Source organism: Ptiloglossa arizonensis, chromosome 5 (genome assembly GCF_051014685.1).
Source record: "Ptiloglossa arizonensis isolate GNS036 chromosome 5, iyPtiAriz1_principal, whole genome shotgun sequence".
Lineage (NCBI taxonomy): Eukaryota > Metazoa > Arthropoda > Insecta > Hymenoptera > Colletidae > Ptiloglossa > Ptiloglossa arizonensis.
This window is the reverse complement of record NC_135052.1, coordinates 3,532,050-3,545,883: the sequence shown is the minus strand read 5'-3', so window position 1 is coordinate 3,545,883 and position 13,834 is coordinate 3,532,050. Positions and strand designations below refer to the sequence as shown.

The 13,834-nt window shown below is 37.9% G+C and overlaps 2 protein-coding genes and 1 long non-coding RNA gene across 7 annotated transcripts; 2 read left to right on the top strand and 1 right to left on the bottom strand.

Annotated features, from left to right (window-relative positions):
- Positions 1-1,509: 1,509 nt before the first annotated feature.
- On the top strand, positions 1,510-6,831 carry L(2)37cb (DEAH-box helicase 16 lethal (2) 37Cb). 2 transcript variants are annotated; one of them, XR_012992175.1, is made up of 11 exons: positions 1,510-2,062; positions 2,234-2,402; positions 2,484-2,725; positions 2,814-3,016; positions 3,099-3,394; positions 3,492-3,796; positions 3,905-4,062; positions 4,311-4,584; positions 4,674-5,215; positions 5,296-5,393; positions 5,987-6,005. XR_012992175.1 is itself a non-coding variant. In XM_076312100.1 (11 exons), exons 1-11 carry the CDS (start codon positions 1,900-1,902, stop codon positions 6,396-6,398), a joined length of 2,661 nt encoding a protein of 886 aa, XP_076168215.1. In that variant the 5' UTR covers positions 1,510-1,899; the 3' UTR covers positions 6,399-6,831. The 2 variants fall into 2 exon arrangements, 1 of the variants encoding a protein (XP_076168215.1); XM_076312100.1 differs by lacking the exon at positions 5,296-5,393 and adding an exon at positions 6,267-6,831 and having other exon boundaries at positions 6,004-6,180.
- Positions 4,127-7,744, bottom strand: LOC143147141 (uncharacterized). Of its 4 annotated transcripts, none has more exons than XR_012992179.1 (5): positions 7,174-7,744; positions 5,708-5,842; positions 5,032-5,423; positions 4,690-4,953; positions 4,127-4,627 (listed from the first exon to the last, which is right to left on the bottom strand). It is a non-coding gene; the product is annotated as an uncharacterized LOC143147141 (long non-coding RNA). The 4 variants fall into 4 exon arrangements; XR_012992178.1 differs by having other exon boundaries at positions 5,032-5,842; positions 7,174-7,310; positions 7,479-7,556; XR_012992176.1 differs by having other exon boundaries at positions 5,032-5,842.
- On the top strand, positions 7,698-13,145 carry LOC143147139 (odorant receptor 46a-like). Its single transcript, XM_076312101.1, has 5 exons — positions 7,698-8,414; positions 9,965-10,303; positions 11,999-12,203; positions 12,779-12,934; positions 13,009-13,145. The coding sequence occupies exons 1-5, from the start codon at positions 8,020-8,022 to the stop codon at positions 13,063-13,065; spliced, it is 1,152 nt and encodes a 383-aa protein (XP_076168216.1). The 5' UTR covers positions 7,698-8,019; the 3' UTR covers positions 13,066-13,145.
- The last annotated feature ends 689 nt before the right edge of the window (positions 13,146-13,834 follow it).

Genomic DNA, 13,834 nt, shown 5'->3' with positions numbered 1-13,834 from the left:
GAGTAGTCGAAAAACTTCATTAAAACGTGCAACACACACGGCAAATGGTCTACGCGTGTCGGCCTACATTGTGCATCCCTGAATCGCGACGATCTCTCCGACGATCGGGAGAGGACGTCGTGTCCGCGATAAGTAACACAAAATATCGCACAGATCGGTTCGCGTACGAATACTGTGGCTGATTACATTGACAATTTCGCTGCTTCGACAAGCTGCAGTCTACCATGTATATATTTTCATTAATGTATGTATAATAAAAAGTATATTCGAGACAACGATCGGCTTTGTGTTTAGTGCGTGCTCTGCCGCTCTACGTGGACTTAGGATCGGAGACATTGACCGTGGGGGATCGATCGAACATTCGCGTTCCGGAGAATATTTTTGGCTTCTGAACAGTATATATATACATATATATATATATACATTTATATATATATATATATATATATATATATATATATATATATATATATATATCGCAACGACGTGTTTCTCTTAGAAATAAACCTTAATGAAGAAACTCCCCGTGAACTTCTTTGTATTGTGTAATAAAGGCACCTAATCGCGTACCACCTTCCTCGCTGGAAGGTTCTGTGTTGATGTCAATAAATTTTCAATGATTTTTAAGTCGTTCACCCCGTCTCGAATTTCATTCTACCGTGTTTATCACGGACTGGCGTGCACGCTACTTTTTCGGATAATTGTACTTTTAGTTCTACTTTCATATAGGGAACATTACGAACGAATTGCAGACAACATGGAACTAACCCACTCGGCTTAAATTACGAGTCGGACTCGTAATGCACGACCTGGACCAAAACGCACGACTACGAATTAAACTCACAGCGCACGTCTCGGATCGAAACGCGTCACTAAGAATCGAACTACTAGTTATTGATCTCGAACGATTTTCGATCATAGTTTCCATTTATATGTACCAAGTGGAAAATATTATAGTTACAACTGTAATATGTATTACTCTTATCTCGCAAACATTGAAGTAAAATACTGTAAAGAGTCATTTAGTCGATGTTTCGGTTCATTCGTGCGAAACACGGAGAAACTAAAGGCTACATGAGTTGAATCATGGTATTGTCATTAAGAAGTAAGCATGATTTAAGTTGAGTCGATTACGCGAACATTTCATTGCATTGAATTCGGATTACTATTTAATAAAATAGATCCGCAGAACCAAGTTTCCATATTAAAAACCGAAGGTGTCCGCTTCAATTAAATTATACTGAGAGCGTAAGTAATAGTAATGATGAATAAGCAACTCGGTTTATCCTGTATATACTTCCTGAATAAAGTTCTTGTTCCTTAATTCCGAAAGTAATGAGGAATTTTATGTCGATTGTCAACATAAAGAAGAATATCATCGTAGGGAGAAATTAAACGATGAACGTAATGGCACTTATTTTTTCTTATTGAATGAATTTGAATAAGTGCAATCTTTTCGCATCAGGCTAAGCACATTGCCTAGCAACGCTAGATTCGTTTACCGCATAACTGAGCTGATTCAGTATCGCAGCTGAAACTGATTTGCTTCTATTATGAAATAAGTGTTTTTGTTATTTTTATATGACATCGTTTATATTATTTCTATCATCCGATATTTTCGAAACATATGCAGTAAAATTATTGTCAATTAAACAGTACATTGAATTCCGTTTGCAATAAATACTAAAGAGGTTAGGTGAAGTTAACCTCAAATAGTCTTACCTTGTGTGTTTATGCTATTTATCGCTGAAATAGGACAAACGGTATAATTTCCTATAGATTCAGAATGATTTGTGATTCTAAATTTAAAAGAAAGAAATATTAAGATTGAATTTTTCTACACTATTCCCGTTGTTTGAGAAGAAGTAAATATAACCTGTCGTCAATAGTAAATACATTATGAGTAAATATAGGAGAAAAGAATCCTCGAGCGAGGATAGTGATAGCGAAGAAGAGAGACGTAAGAAGGATATCAAGGAAAGAGATGAATTTGCTATTCGTCTTAAAGCAAAAGATGAAAGCAGAATACGGAAGGTTGCTATGCCAGCTGGTTCGGGAGCAGGTAAACCAAATTCTACTATATATATGCTACTCCTTGAAGAACTAAAATGAAATAAATGCTATTGCATTCTTATTCATCTTGCCCCATTATTTTTAACATATTGATGTATTGCTTTTAAAGATTCTCTTAGATGGTGCAACTTATTACTATAAATGTTATTTTTTCGCATAGCCGAAGCAGCAAAGAGACTCAAAATTATGGAAACGGATATGCGGGAGAAATTGGTACCAAAGCTGCGAGTCGAATCTCGCAGAAAATATTTGGAAAAACGTAAAGAAGATAAAGTGGCCGAATTAGAAGCTGATATTATCGACGATGAATATTTATTCGAAGAAGAAATGTAATTTTTCTTCGACGTAACATAAGACAAAGTTGTATTACAAAAGTCAGTACTGGATTAACATTATTTTTAATGCATTAGATTGACGGATCGGGAAAGGAAAGAAAGGGAACATAAGAAACAGTTACTGCAATTAGCGAAAGAACATGAGAAAGCTAGGGAGCTTGAAAGAGTGCAACGATACCACATGCCTCTAGAAAAAGGAAAAGCCGAACCGGAACAAGATGTACATGACAACGAGCCACCGCAATCTGAACAAAGTAAATGGGAATCCGATCAAATGTCGTCTGCTGTTTTTCGTTTTGGTGCCAAAGATAGGAAAGGTATGCACTTTCTTACTTAATATATTGGAAGAAAACTTTATTTATACGTTGTAGTTAATATTCAAAATACTTTTTAATTTTTTCTTAGCTCAACAAGATTACGATCTCCTCTTGGAGGACGAGGTAGAATTCGTTCAAGCGCTGCGTATGCCTGGCAGCGAGAAGGATCGAAAACGCGAGGCGAGTCCACCACCGCAAGTGAAAGCACTGCAAACCATACAGGAAACAAAAAAAAGTTTACCAATTTACCCCTTCAGAAATGACTTGATCCAGGCCATCAAAGACCATCAGGTATTTTATATAATTACAAGAAGTAAGACGTTTCGCAATTATATGTTTAAGACTTTTCGTAAATATTGCAACCTCGTTGTAGGTGTTGATAATAGAAGGAGAAACAGGTTCTGGAAAAACCACGCAAATCCCGCAATATTTGTACGAGGCCGGGTTCGCAGAAGATAATAAAATTATTGGCTGTACTCAGCCGAGAAGAGTGGCCGCCATGTCCGTGGCAGCGAGAGTTGCTCACGAAATGGCTGTAAAATTGGGAAACGAAGTAGGTTACGCGATTCGTTTCGAAGATTGCACTTCCCACCGCACTCGAATTAAATATATGACCGACGGTACGTTGCACCGAGAATTTCTCAGCGAACCAGATTTAGCTTCGTACAGGTACCGAAAGTTTCAAAGTTTTACCGAAGTTTCGATAAAACCTCAAGCATAGAATCAAGGATTGCAAAGGTATTATGAAAAACGATATTCTTTACAGCGTCATGATCATCGACGAAGCTCACGAGCGTACTTTACACACCGACATATTATTCGGATTAGTAAAAGATATCACGAGATTTCGGCAGGACTTGAAGTTGTTGATTTCGTCGGCCACGTTGGATGCAACAAAGTTCAGCGAGTTCTTTGATGACACTCCCATTTTCCGAATACCCGGTCGACGATTCCCCGTCGATATTTATTACACCAAAGCGCCCGAGGCTGATTACATCGACGCTTCCGTTGTTTCTATCCTTCAGATACACGCAACTCAACCTCCCGGGGATGTACTCGTGTTTTTAACAGGCAAGTGGTTTCATCGCAGCAACACAAACGAACCGTTGGTTGAACCGTTCTATTGGCGTAAACGATACACAATCTCTAATAATGATGTAACTAAAGTTTTTTAAACAGGCCAAGACGAGATAGAGACTTGTCAAGAAATGTTGCAAGAAAGAGTGAGGCGATTGGGATCGAAATTAGGGGAACTCTTGATTTTGCCCGTTTATGCGAATCTTCCAAGTGACATGCAGGCGAAAATATTTCAACCAACTCCGTTCGGCGCTAGAAAGGTATCAGGATAGAAAATTATTGAACAAAAACGAATACGATTATTTTTTTATAATTATTATTACTATACGGGTAAAATATACTCTTTGGTAACAGTACATAAAAAATATATAGTGAGCAAAAGCGGTTAGACAGTGCAAATAAAATTATGTATAAATTATCTTCACAAGTTTCGAAAGAAAACTAGTGACCCAGAACAAACATCTAAGACATTTGTTCCCTCTTCTTACAAGCGTGCTTTGCTTTATAGGTAGTTCTTGCAACCAACATAGCTGAAACATCCTTAACTATAGACAACATAGTATACGTGATAGATCCTGGATTCGCGAAGCAGAACAATTTCAACTCCCGAACCGGCATGGAAAGTTTGATGGTGGTTCCAATCAGTAAAGCCTCTGCCAATCAAAGAGCTGGTAGAGCCGGTAGGGTAGCCCCGGGGAAGTGTTTTCGACTGTACACGGCCTGGGCTTATCAACACGAGTTAGAAGACAATACTGTGCCCGAAATTCAGAGGATTAATCTCGGTAATCACTTTGAAACATTATTGAATTATCCAAGTTATTCGTTCTGTTAAAAAAAACATCCTTATATAATTCGAATAATACAATTTCAGGTAACGCTGTACTTACTTTAAAAGCATTGGGTATAAACGATTTGGTTCACTTCGACTTCCTCGATCCACCGCCGCACGAAACGTTGGTTTTAGCGTTGGAGCAGTTGTACGCTTTGGGGGCTTTGAATCATCGCGGAGAATTAACGAAACTCGGACGAAGAATGGCCGAGTTTCCCTTGGACCCGATGATGGCCAAGATGTTGTTGGCTAGCGAACAGTACCGCTGTTCGGAAGAGGTAGCCACCATTGCTGCCATGTTATCGGTAAACGGAGCGATTTTCTACAGACCAAAGGACAAGATTATTCATGCAGACACAGCGCGAAAGAATTTCCATGTACCCGGTGGCGATCACCTTACCCTGTTAAACGTGTACAATCAGTGGCAGCAAAGTGACTTCAGTACTCACTGGTGTTACGAGAATTTCATTCAACATCGATCGATGAAACGAGCGAGAGACGTCAGGGAACAATTAGTTGGATTGATGCAGCGCGTCGAAATGGAACTCGTGTCGGGGATCACGGAAACAGTGAACATCAGGAAGGTCAGTGATTGATTAGCTTTAAAGATCGATATTAGAAAAACGTGTCCAGTACAGTATAGTTTCGATTATCCGTGGTACAGTAAAAGTTGGATAACTGCAAGAAAAGATCTACGGCATAACTACGTGCTGTTCATCTCCACCAATGAGAGGGACTCTTCTTGACACCTTGTATTCCCAGGTAACTCGGTTATACGAGTAGTATTTTCCTCTAAGAAGAAAAGTAAATCGAGATCGTTTTGACTTTTTTTTTTTTAACGAAACCATGACCTTCCCTTCTATTTGTGTTGCAAACGACACGGAGTTAAATTCAGTGGCGGCGCACAGTGTCATTTTTAATAATATTTAACGAAAAATTAATATCTTAATGTCAATAGCTCGAGTTGTTCGAACATGGACAAAGATATTTTTGGAACTTTGAATTGTTCCCCACTTTGTTTTGCTTTCGTGGAAGAATAAATTCAATACAAGTAAACTTTAGTATTTTTCGCAAACCTGATAGCTTTCTGTTTCTCAACCGAAAGAAGACATTGACGTAGAAAAGTAGGAGTCTTTCTCGTTGTGATCGACAGTGAGGAGAATTGGTCTTGAACAGTCGGTAGAATTTATGAACATTGTGGTACTCGTTTCCTGAAAGGAAGAAATTATTTTCCGTTAAGTTATTCTTTGGTGTTCGTTCGCATCGGTCCAGTGTGGAATTCAAGGCGTCCTTTGTCTGGCCTTATAGATTAACTTGTGTTTTTTAATGGTAAGAAGAAAAATAAAATAAAGCAGATTTCGTTTGATTTCAGTCAATCACTGCGGGTTACTTTTATCACGTTGCCCGATTATCAAAAGGGGGTCATTACAAGACTGCTAAGCACAATCAGACTGTGTCGATTCATCCGAACAGTTCACTCTTTCAAGAACTGCCACGTTGGTTGCTCTACCACGAGCTGGTTTTTACCACAAAGGAATTCATGCGACAGGTATGTTTCTTAAAGGGTATAAAAGCTCTCGACGCTTTAGAATTGATTTGAAACAACGTTATATTTATTAATTTCAATTGTCATAGGTAACAGAGATCGAAAGTAAATGGCTTTTGGAAGTTGCTCCTCATTATTATAAGCCAAAAGAACTGGAGGACTCCACGAATAAGAAGATGCCGAAAGTCGCGGGAAGATCGCGTCCGGACGGAACCAATTGATTGTACGATTAACCTAACTGATTAAATGCTTGTACAATTTATAGAATTTGTATGAAAGTGTATTGTACAAAAGCCTGCGATCCCATTGTGACATTTACAACACTATTTTTTAAACCAGATTCTTCCACTGCGTGTGGCGTAAGATATTAAATATTTGTATTTGTTAGCTATAATTACTTAGGACATTTGTACCTCACGGAACACTTTATAGCAATAAGCATCATGTAAAATACACACACTTGTTACTAACAAATACATTGATAACTATTTGTACTTTACCGTATATAAATGCACTTTCTATTAATAGAAAACAGAAATGGCTTTAGGCACACTGGCGCCATATGCGAACAACTTGAACGCGTCGCCATTCCTCTATTTTTATTCTATGACAAATATTTTTGCGCTAATTAAGTTACTTGAAATTAAATTTCGTTTATAAAATAATGATCGATTATTATTCATTACCCTTTACTCGCTCTTGAGCAAGATAAATATTTATAACACAATTTGATTATAAATCACTTGCCAATTATATCAGGTTGTTCGGGAAGTCGTTTCGTTTTTTCTTGGTGAAAATGAAACACGATTTTTTCAGAGTGTATATTTTATCATTTTATCAAATTGTATATTCTCCATTTTGGAAAACGAAATGACTTTCCGAACAACCCAATAGAAAGCCTCGATTTTAAGATCACTCCTAACGTTGTTTACGTTTTCGCTTAAAATCGGTAAGAGGGGCATATTCTGACCCTTTCCTTGCGAAATAAATACATACATTGCGCTGCGCCTCACGATGATTCTCTTCTACCAAACGTTCCCTTGCAAAGTTTTCGCTACACAATCATACCGTTAAATAAATAAACCGTTCCCCTTACACGACATCTCGGTAACATGTTAAAATACCGAATGGATCTAAAAAAAAAAAGAACGAGACTCTCGCGACGAGATTCGTAAATATTTAACCATTACTATATAGTCATGTTGCGAGCTACCAGGAATTATGATAATGATACGTTGCGCGCATACGACGTTGAATAAAGCACGAGTATCTTTTGCGAAAGAAATGCGAGTACTGCTTACCAAAGATATAGACGTTACGTCGGCGACAGTATTTTATGAAATATCGTTCAGATATCGCGTCGCGAAAGTCAATCCGGGAAATATGTCTGTTCTGGTTCGTCAACAACTGTCGACCGGTATCGTATTCGAAACTTTCTAACGCGTCGATTTCTACGTTGAGTTTTCATATTTAAAAATATCCTAGACATTTCACCGAACGAACCATAGCGCGAGAAGTATAAATATTCGACAGTTTATTATATACCGCTGGTAACGTTGCTCGTGCACTACTATTCATTGTATTATTCATACGTAAACGCTTTGAAGAAACATCGGTAAATTCGTAGCACGTCATCAGTCACCAACGTGGTACGCAACGCATTAAACAATATGGATACGAAGAAGCAATAAGTTTCTTCGAACGCTTCGAAGAATTTCGATCCATTCGCATAAATCTCGCGTCGAGAATCATTTTCAATTTTTTTTGTTCAACGAGAAAGTATTGTCGAGCAATATCTTCGATACTTTATCGTTTACATCTCGCGAATCCCGTTGTTATGGGATGAAAATCGGTGTCGATTTTCTCGATCGAAAGATGACTATTCTGCGACCAGCGTTCGCCATACTGACTTGTTGCGGTTGTTGGAGACCGTGTGGATGGTCCTCGACCAGCAAAAGGTTACTATACGGTTCTTACACGGTATTCGTGTTCCTTCTGTTGCACACCTTCTGCGCTTCGCAATTTCTGAACGTAATCCTGAACGTGAAAACGGCGGACGAGCTCAGCGACAGCGTCTACATGTTCATCGCGACTTGTCTGTCCTGTTGCAAGATCGTCGTGCTTCTGACAAATCGTCGAAACGTGATGATTCTTAAGAGTAAACTCGAAGAGGAGCCTTGCAAACCGATGGACGACACCGAAGCGACCATTCAGAAGAGATTCGACAAACGAATCGGGTAAACGAACTGGTTTCTTGCGTGATTTTCACGATTCGAGTCGGTTCTCACGACGAACGTATTCACGAGCGTGGCAATCGTTCTAGAATTCATTCATGTACATCTTTGGATGCGTATGGTTGCAAAAGTATGTGTATTTTTCATTTACGTTGACGATACTAGGTATCAACGACGCGTTGCCAACTACCATTTCTACAATATTTTTTTCTCAACTTGAATTTATCATTTTCAAACCATCGACACTTTAAAGCGTTTCTCCTTTCGTTCGTGCATCCAAGATTTTTGGGTACAACGTACTTTTAGAACTGTATTATTCTTCTCGTGAATTTAAGTTGGAAACTAATGGTTGTTCGGAAAGTAATTTCGTTTTCCAAAGTGGAGAATGTATAATTTAATAAATTGTATTATACACTCTAAAAATATCGTGTTCCATTTTCACCAAAAAAAAAAAATTAAATGACTTTTCGAACGACCCATATATTGACGGAATTTTATATATACAGTAACATGTAGTTTCCGAAGTATATTATACGCTACAGTGACCAATATTTGAACATTTATAGTCACATTAGTGCTGCTTGTAAACAAAACGATGTTACGTGTTGTATTTGCACTTCTTTGGACGTGGTATAGTGAACGGATGATATATTTCGAACGTTTACAAAACGATAACATTGGACTTTATACAGAATGTTCCCGAGTAATATGTAAAAGAGGGCTGGAGGTGATTCCTTATGAAAAAATCGGAAAAATAAAGAGAATAAAATTTGTTCCATTTCGACTTCGTTTTTGAGATAATCAAATTTGAAAATTCATTTCGTGATATTCGCACTTACCACTAAGATACGATTTGCTCGTCGAATTATAGTGTTCATCGTGTTTGTAAACAATGTTTCGCGACTGTTGGTATGATTCTGGAATCGTCAGTACTTCGTGGACACTCGTAGATTGTTACTTGTTCAATCGTAGATTGTGGTCCATTTCGTCATCGAAGTTCCAACACGAAGTGAATCTTCGAACTTGATTATCTCGAAAAAGAAGTGGAAATGGAACAAATTTTATTCCTTTTACTTTTCTTCTTTTCTCATAATCATCTCCAATCTAATTTCACATGTTATTCGAGAACACCCTGTGTAAGTATTCCATTATTTTAAGCAACCCACGCTATTCTTTTTATCTATTGGGTTGTTCGGAAAATCGTTTCGTTTTTCTTTGGTGAAAATGAAACACGATTTTTTTAGAGTGTATAAACATTTTATTAAATTATATATTCTCCATTTTGGAAAACGAAATGTCTTTCCGAACAACCTAGTACGATCTTGTAAACGTTTTCGACTGTCGATTACCAGGAGATGAGATCAACGTGTTGCAATAACGCGATTTTCGAACGATCTTGAATTATGGAATTTTATTTTAGATCGTTACTCTGTATAGAGACGAAAGAAAGAACGTTTATCGAGGATCGCGAATCGATGCGACTGGGTTCCGAAGAAATGAATTTCGTAAGTTGTGAATCGATCGACCAAGGAATTTTCATAGACTGTTTGCAGGTCCTTCACGATTTATTACACGATTATGGTGGAGGTTACGGTCTTCTGCATGATTCTCTCGTCGTTGTTCACCGATTTCCGTAACGGAAGGCTGACGTACAGAGCATGGCTGCCTTTCCATACGACCGACCAGAATCTCTATTACGTTGCGTATAGTCATCAGATCGTGGGTCTGATAGCGACGTCGCTTATGAACGTTGCTTGCGACGTGACCATGATCGGTCTGTTCGTTCACGCGAGCAGTCAACAAGAGATCTTGAAGTATAGACTGAAGAGAATCACGCGAGAAACGAGAACCGAGCTTGGGCAAGTTGTGAGTTTTCACAACTTCCAGTACAGGTTAGTTCCGTTTCCAAGTGTCCGTCAGAAACGTTTCCTTTTAAATGGTAGATACAATTATATCCGTTGGATTATTCAACGGTTACGACGATTAGCGATGTACAAACACTTCTAAACACGAGTGTTCAATTATCGCTTTATAAAGAAAGCTTAAACATCGCTTCGAAGCTTTAGAAAAGTTGATACATCTCGATGTGTATGTAACGTTTAAATTTACGAAATATTCGCTATTCGAAGCTCAGAAAATATCGAATACCGAATATCGAATATCAAATACAAAGGCACACTGCAAAATACGCGCGAAAATGATTCGATACGTTTTACAGAGGGGAAACGACGACCATTTATCGAGGTGTTACCGTATTTGGGTTTAGTTTAACATCATGCGTTTTTTTTTTTTTCACGAAAAAAATTTACGAAATATTCGCTATTCAAAGCTCAGAAAATATCGAATACCGAATATCGAATATCGAATACAAAGGCACACTGCAAAATACGCGCGAAAATGATTCGATACGTTTTACAGAGGGGAAACGACGACCATTTATCGAGGTGTTACCGTATTTGGGTTTAGTTTAACATCATGCGTTTTTTTTCTTTCACGATCGTGAAGTGGTAACCTCTACGAACGCGAAAAGAATATGTACAGTCGGGAGGTGGAAAGATGACTTCCGGATAAAAATGGTGTAGTTTAAGCGAAAGTAGATAATCTACCGGTCGTAAATTTTCGAAGACCGATTAACCCTTTGCGGTCGTATTAAATTTGAACATGGATGACGTACTGATCGCAATTAATTTCCCTTGAAAAAACAGTGATACGTAACATTTAAGATTACGAAGGATAAACAAGATTTATTAATTCTTTTGTGAACTTTAGATATACGTTCGTACAACAATGTGTTTCAATGTAATGTTTTTATGTAGAAATTATATTTTACAGTTCTCCATCGTGTGGTATCTTTCAAAACAGTCTCCAACATAGAGTCCTGTATGTCCTTTTCGACTACACGTATAGCAAAAATAATTAGTTTGGTGTCTTCCGCCCTTAATATTTCCGTTTGAACATACAGAACAATCTTTACTTTTTACATTTTCATAGTGCCGCGATATATACAGTTTTCCATTAAGACTTTCTCTAATAGGAGCACCGAATTTATTCGTGAACAGATTCTTTAAACATTCTGGTTCGTTCGGAGAAAGTGTAAACTAATACACAGTTGAATAAAATTCCTTGCTGTGGTGGCTAAGAGAAGACACACGAGCGTAAAGGGTTAATACGTCCGAGCCGATACGATTCACAATTTCTTCCAGAGGTCAACTTCTCAGCTCTGCACAGTATGTATAACGCGCGAACGAGAAAAACGCCATTGAAGTTTAATCTTCGGTTGCACATGGTTGTAAAAGTATAGCATACGTATTTTTCATTTACGTTGACGATACTGGGTATCAACGACGTTTTGCCAACTATCGTTGCATTTCTACGATATTTTTTTCTCAACTTAAATTTATTTCGTAGACCGATATGTATATTTATCTGCGTAAACTATATCCACTCCGTGCACAAAACCATGGGATAACACCTGAACGAACAGGACCCGTCGTAACTCCGTGTACAATCTTTCGATTCACGTACTATAGTTTGAAGTAATTCTCCGCAAGGTGTTTTTCAACGACTGGTTTCGTTTCTCGATACAGGTACGTTTTCGCGTTGCAAGAGAAGTTTAAAGCGATGCTCGGTATTCAGCTTCTGTCTAGCACTCTGGTGGTGTGCTTTATAATGTATCAATTGGTGAACACGCCGCCAACGAGCCCCAAATTTTTCGAATTCGTCATGTACATGATCTGCATGACCACTCAGATCTTCATCTACTGCTGGTACGGGAATCAACTGAAACTGAAGGTATTAAAAGGTACTGTAATGAAAGACACGGTCGCGACACACTCGACACTCATCATCGAGAGAGGTACGTAAGCGAACTCTCTTTCGATAAATTCTCTGCAAGCTGTCTCGAAAAGATTAATTTCCCCTCGGCAACAATTTACGTATTTTTTTTTACGATACAACGACTTTTCTCTAAATCCGATTTAGAACATTTGTTCGTGAAGAAAGCAACTATATTATTCAACGGTTACGACGATTAGCGATGTACAAACATTTCTAAACACGAGTGTTCAATTATCGCTTTATAAAGAAAGCTTAAACATCGCTTCGAAGCTTTAGAAAAGTTGATATATCTCGATGTGTATGTAACGTTTAAATTTACGAAATATTCGCTATTCGAAGCTCAGAAAATATCGAATACCGAATATCGAATATCGAATATCGAATACAAAGGCACACTGCAAAATACACGCGAAAATGATTCGATACGTTTTACAGAGGGGAAACGACGACCATTTATCGAGGTGTTACCGTATTTGGGTTTAGTTTAACATCATGCGTTTTTTTTTTTTTTTTCACGATCGTAAGAGCAGAGCGTCGAAATTGTTGGTACGATTTCTGAACTGGATTGGTGGAACTTCGACAACAGCTCTAAGAAAGCTTTGATAATGATCATGAGACGAGCGATGAAGCCCATCGAGTTCACCAGCGCGTACGTGGTCACGATTGATTTGAACACCTTCGTCAGAGTCAGTGAAAAATTAATTAGATTTTAATGGAAAACAATAACGCGCCTCTTCTTAATCGTGCGTTATTCTTTTAGATCCTGAAGATGTCTTATTCGACGTACAATTTACTTCAGAGGACGAAAGAATCATAGTAAACGTGACGGGTGTAGTAATGGTATTTTAAAAAATACTTAACACCGTATTAACCTGAGTAGAACGCAGTGTATTTAGCGCACACGTTAATACAATTTTGAAAATAATTCTATTTGTATTGTACATCGAAACAAAATTATCATATAGATTATCGTATTGTTCGATAAAGTGAAAAGTATAAAAAGAATCATTAATGGATTAGTGATCACTAAGTGTTATTACCGGACGAAATAAAATAAATCTAGAGGCAAAGAATGGAAATAAGAAGTATTGTTTATTCTTCTCTGTGCGTGGATCTTCTTCAGGGTAAACAATGCAATTCAATTTACAATTGGGGAAACAATGGAGTTAACTTCGACTTAAAATAGAAAATAGAAAAAATACTATAAAGAATACGAAACATACTGCTTACTGAAATTCAATCTTTAATACAAACAGGAGATTCTACATACTATAGGGTCTATAGGGTTAGCATCGTCGTTATACTTATTTAATTTCAATTAACGGTCCGTAGACAACATACTCTTACCGCGTGGTGTACCATATTCGTCTCCATCAATCGTTCCCCATAGGTAGTGTATATCTTCCAAACTTGACACTCACTGAAGTAGAAACCATGATAATTTAAACGTACACGGTCCCCTCGAATACGCTTTGGCAAAGTTTCTTTCAGATTGCTGAAGAAACAGCAAGAGAGAGTGCAGAGATGAGTGCTGCTTATGTAAAACGATTTGAGCCGGTTTTCCTGTATAGTCACCCAAAAGGGCC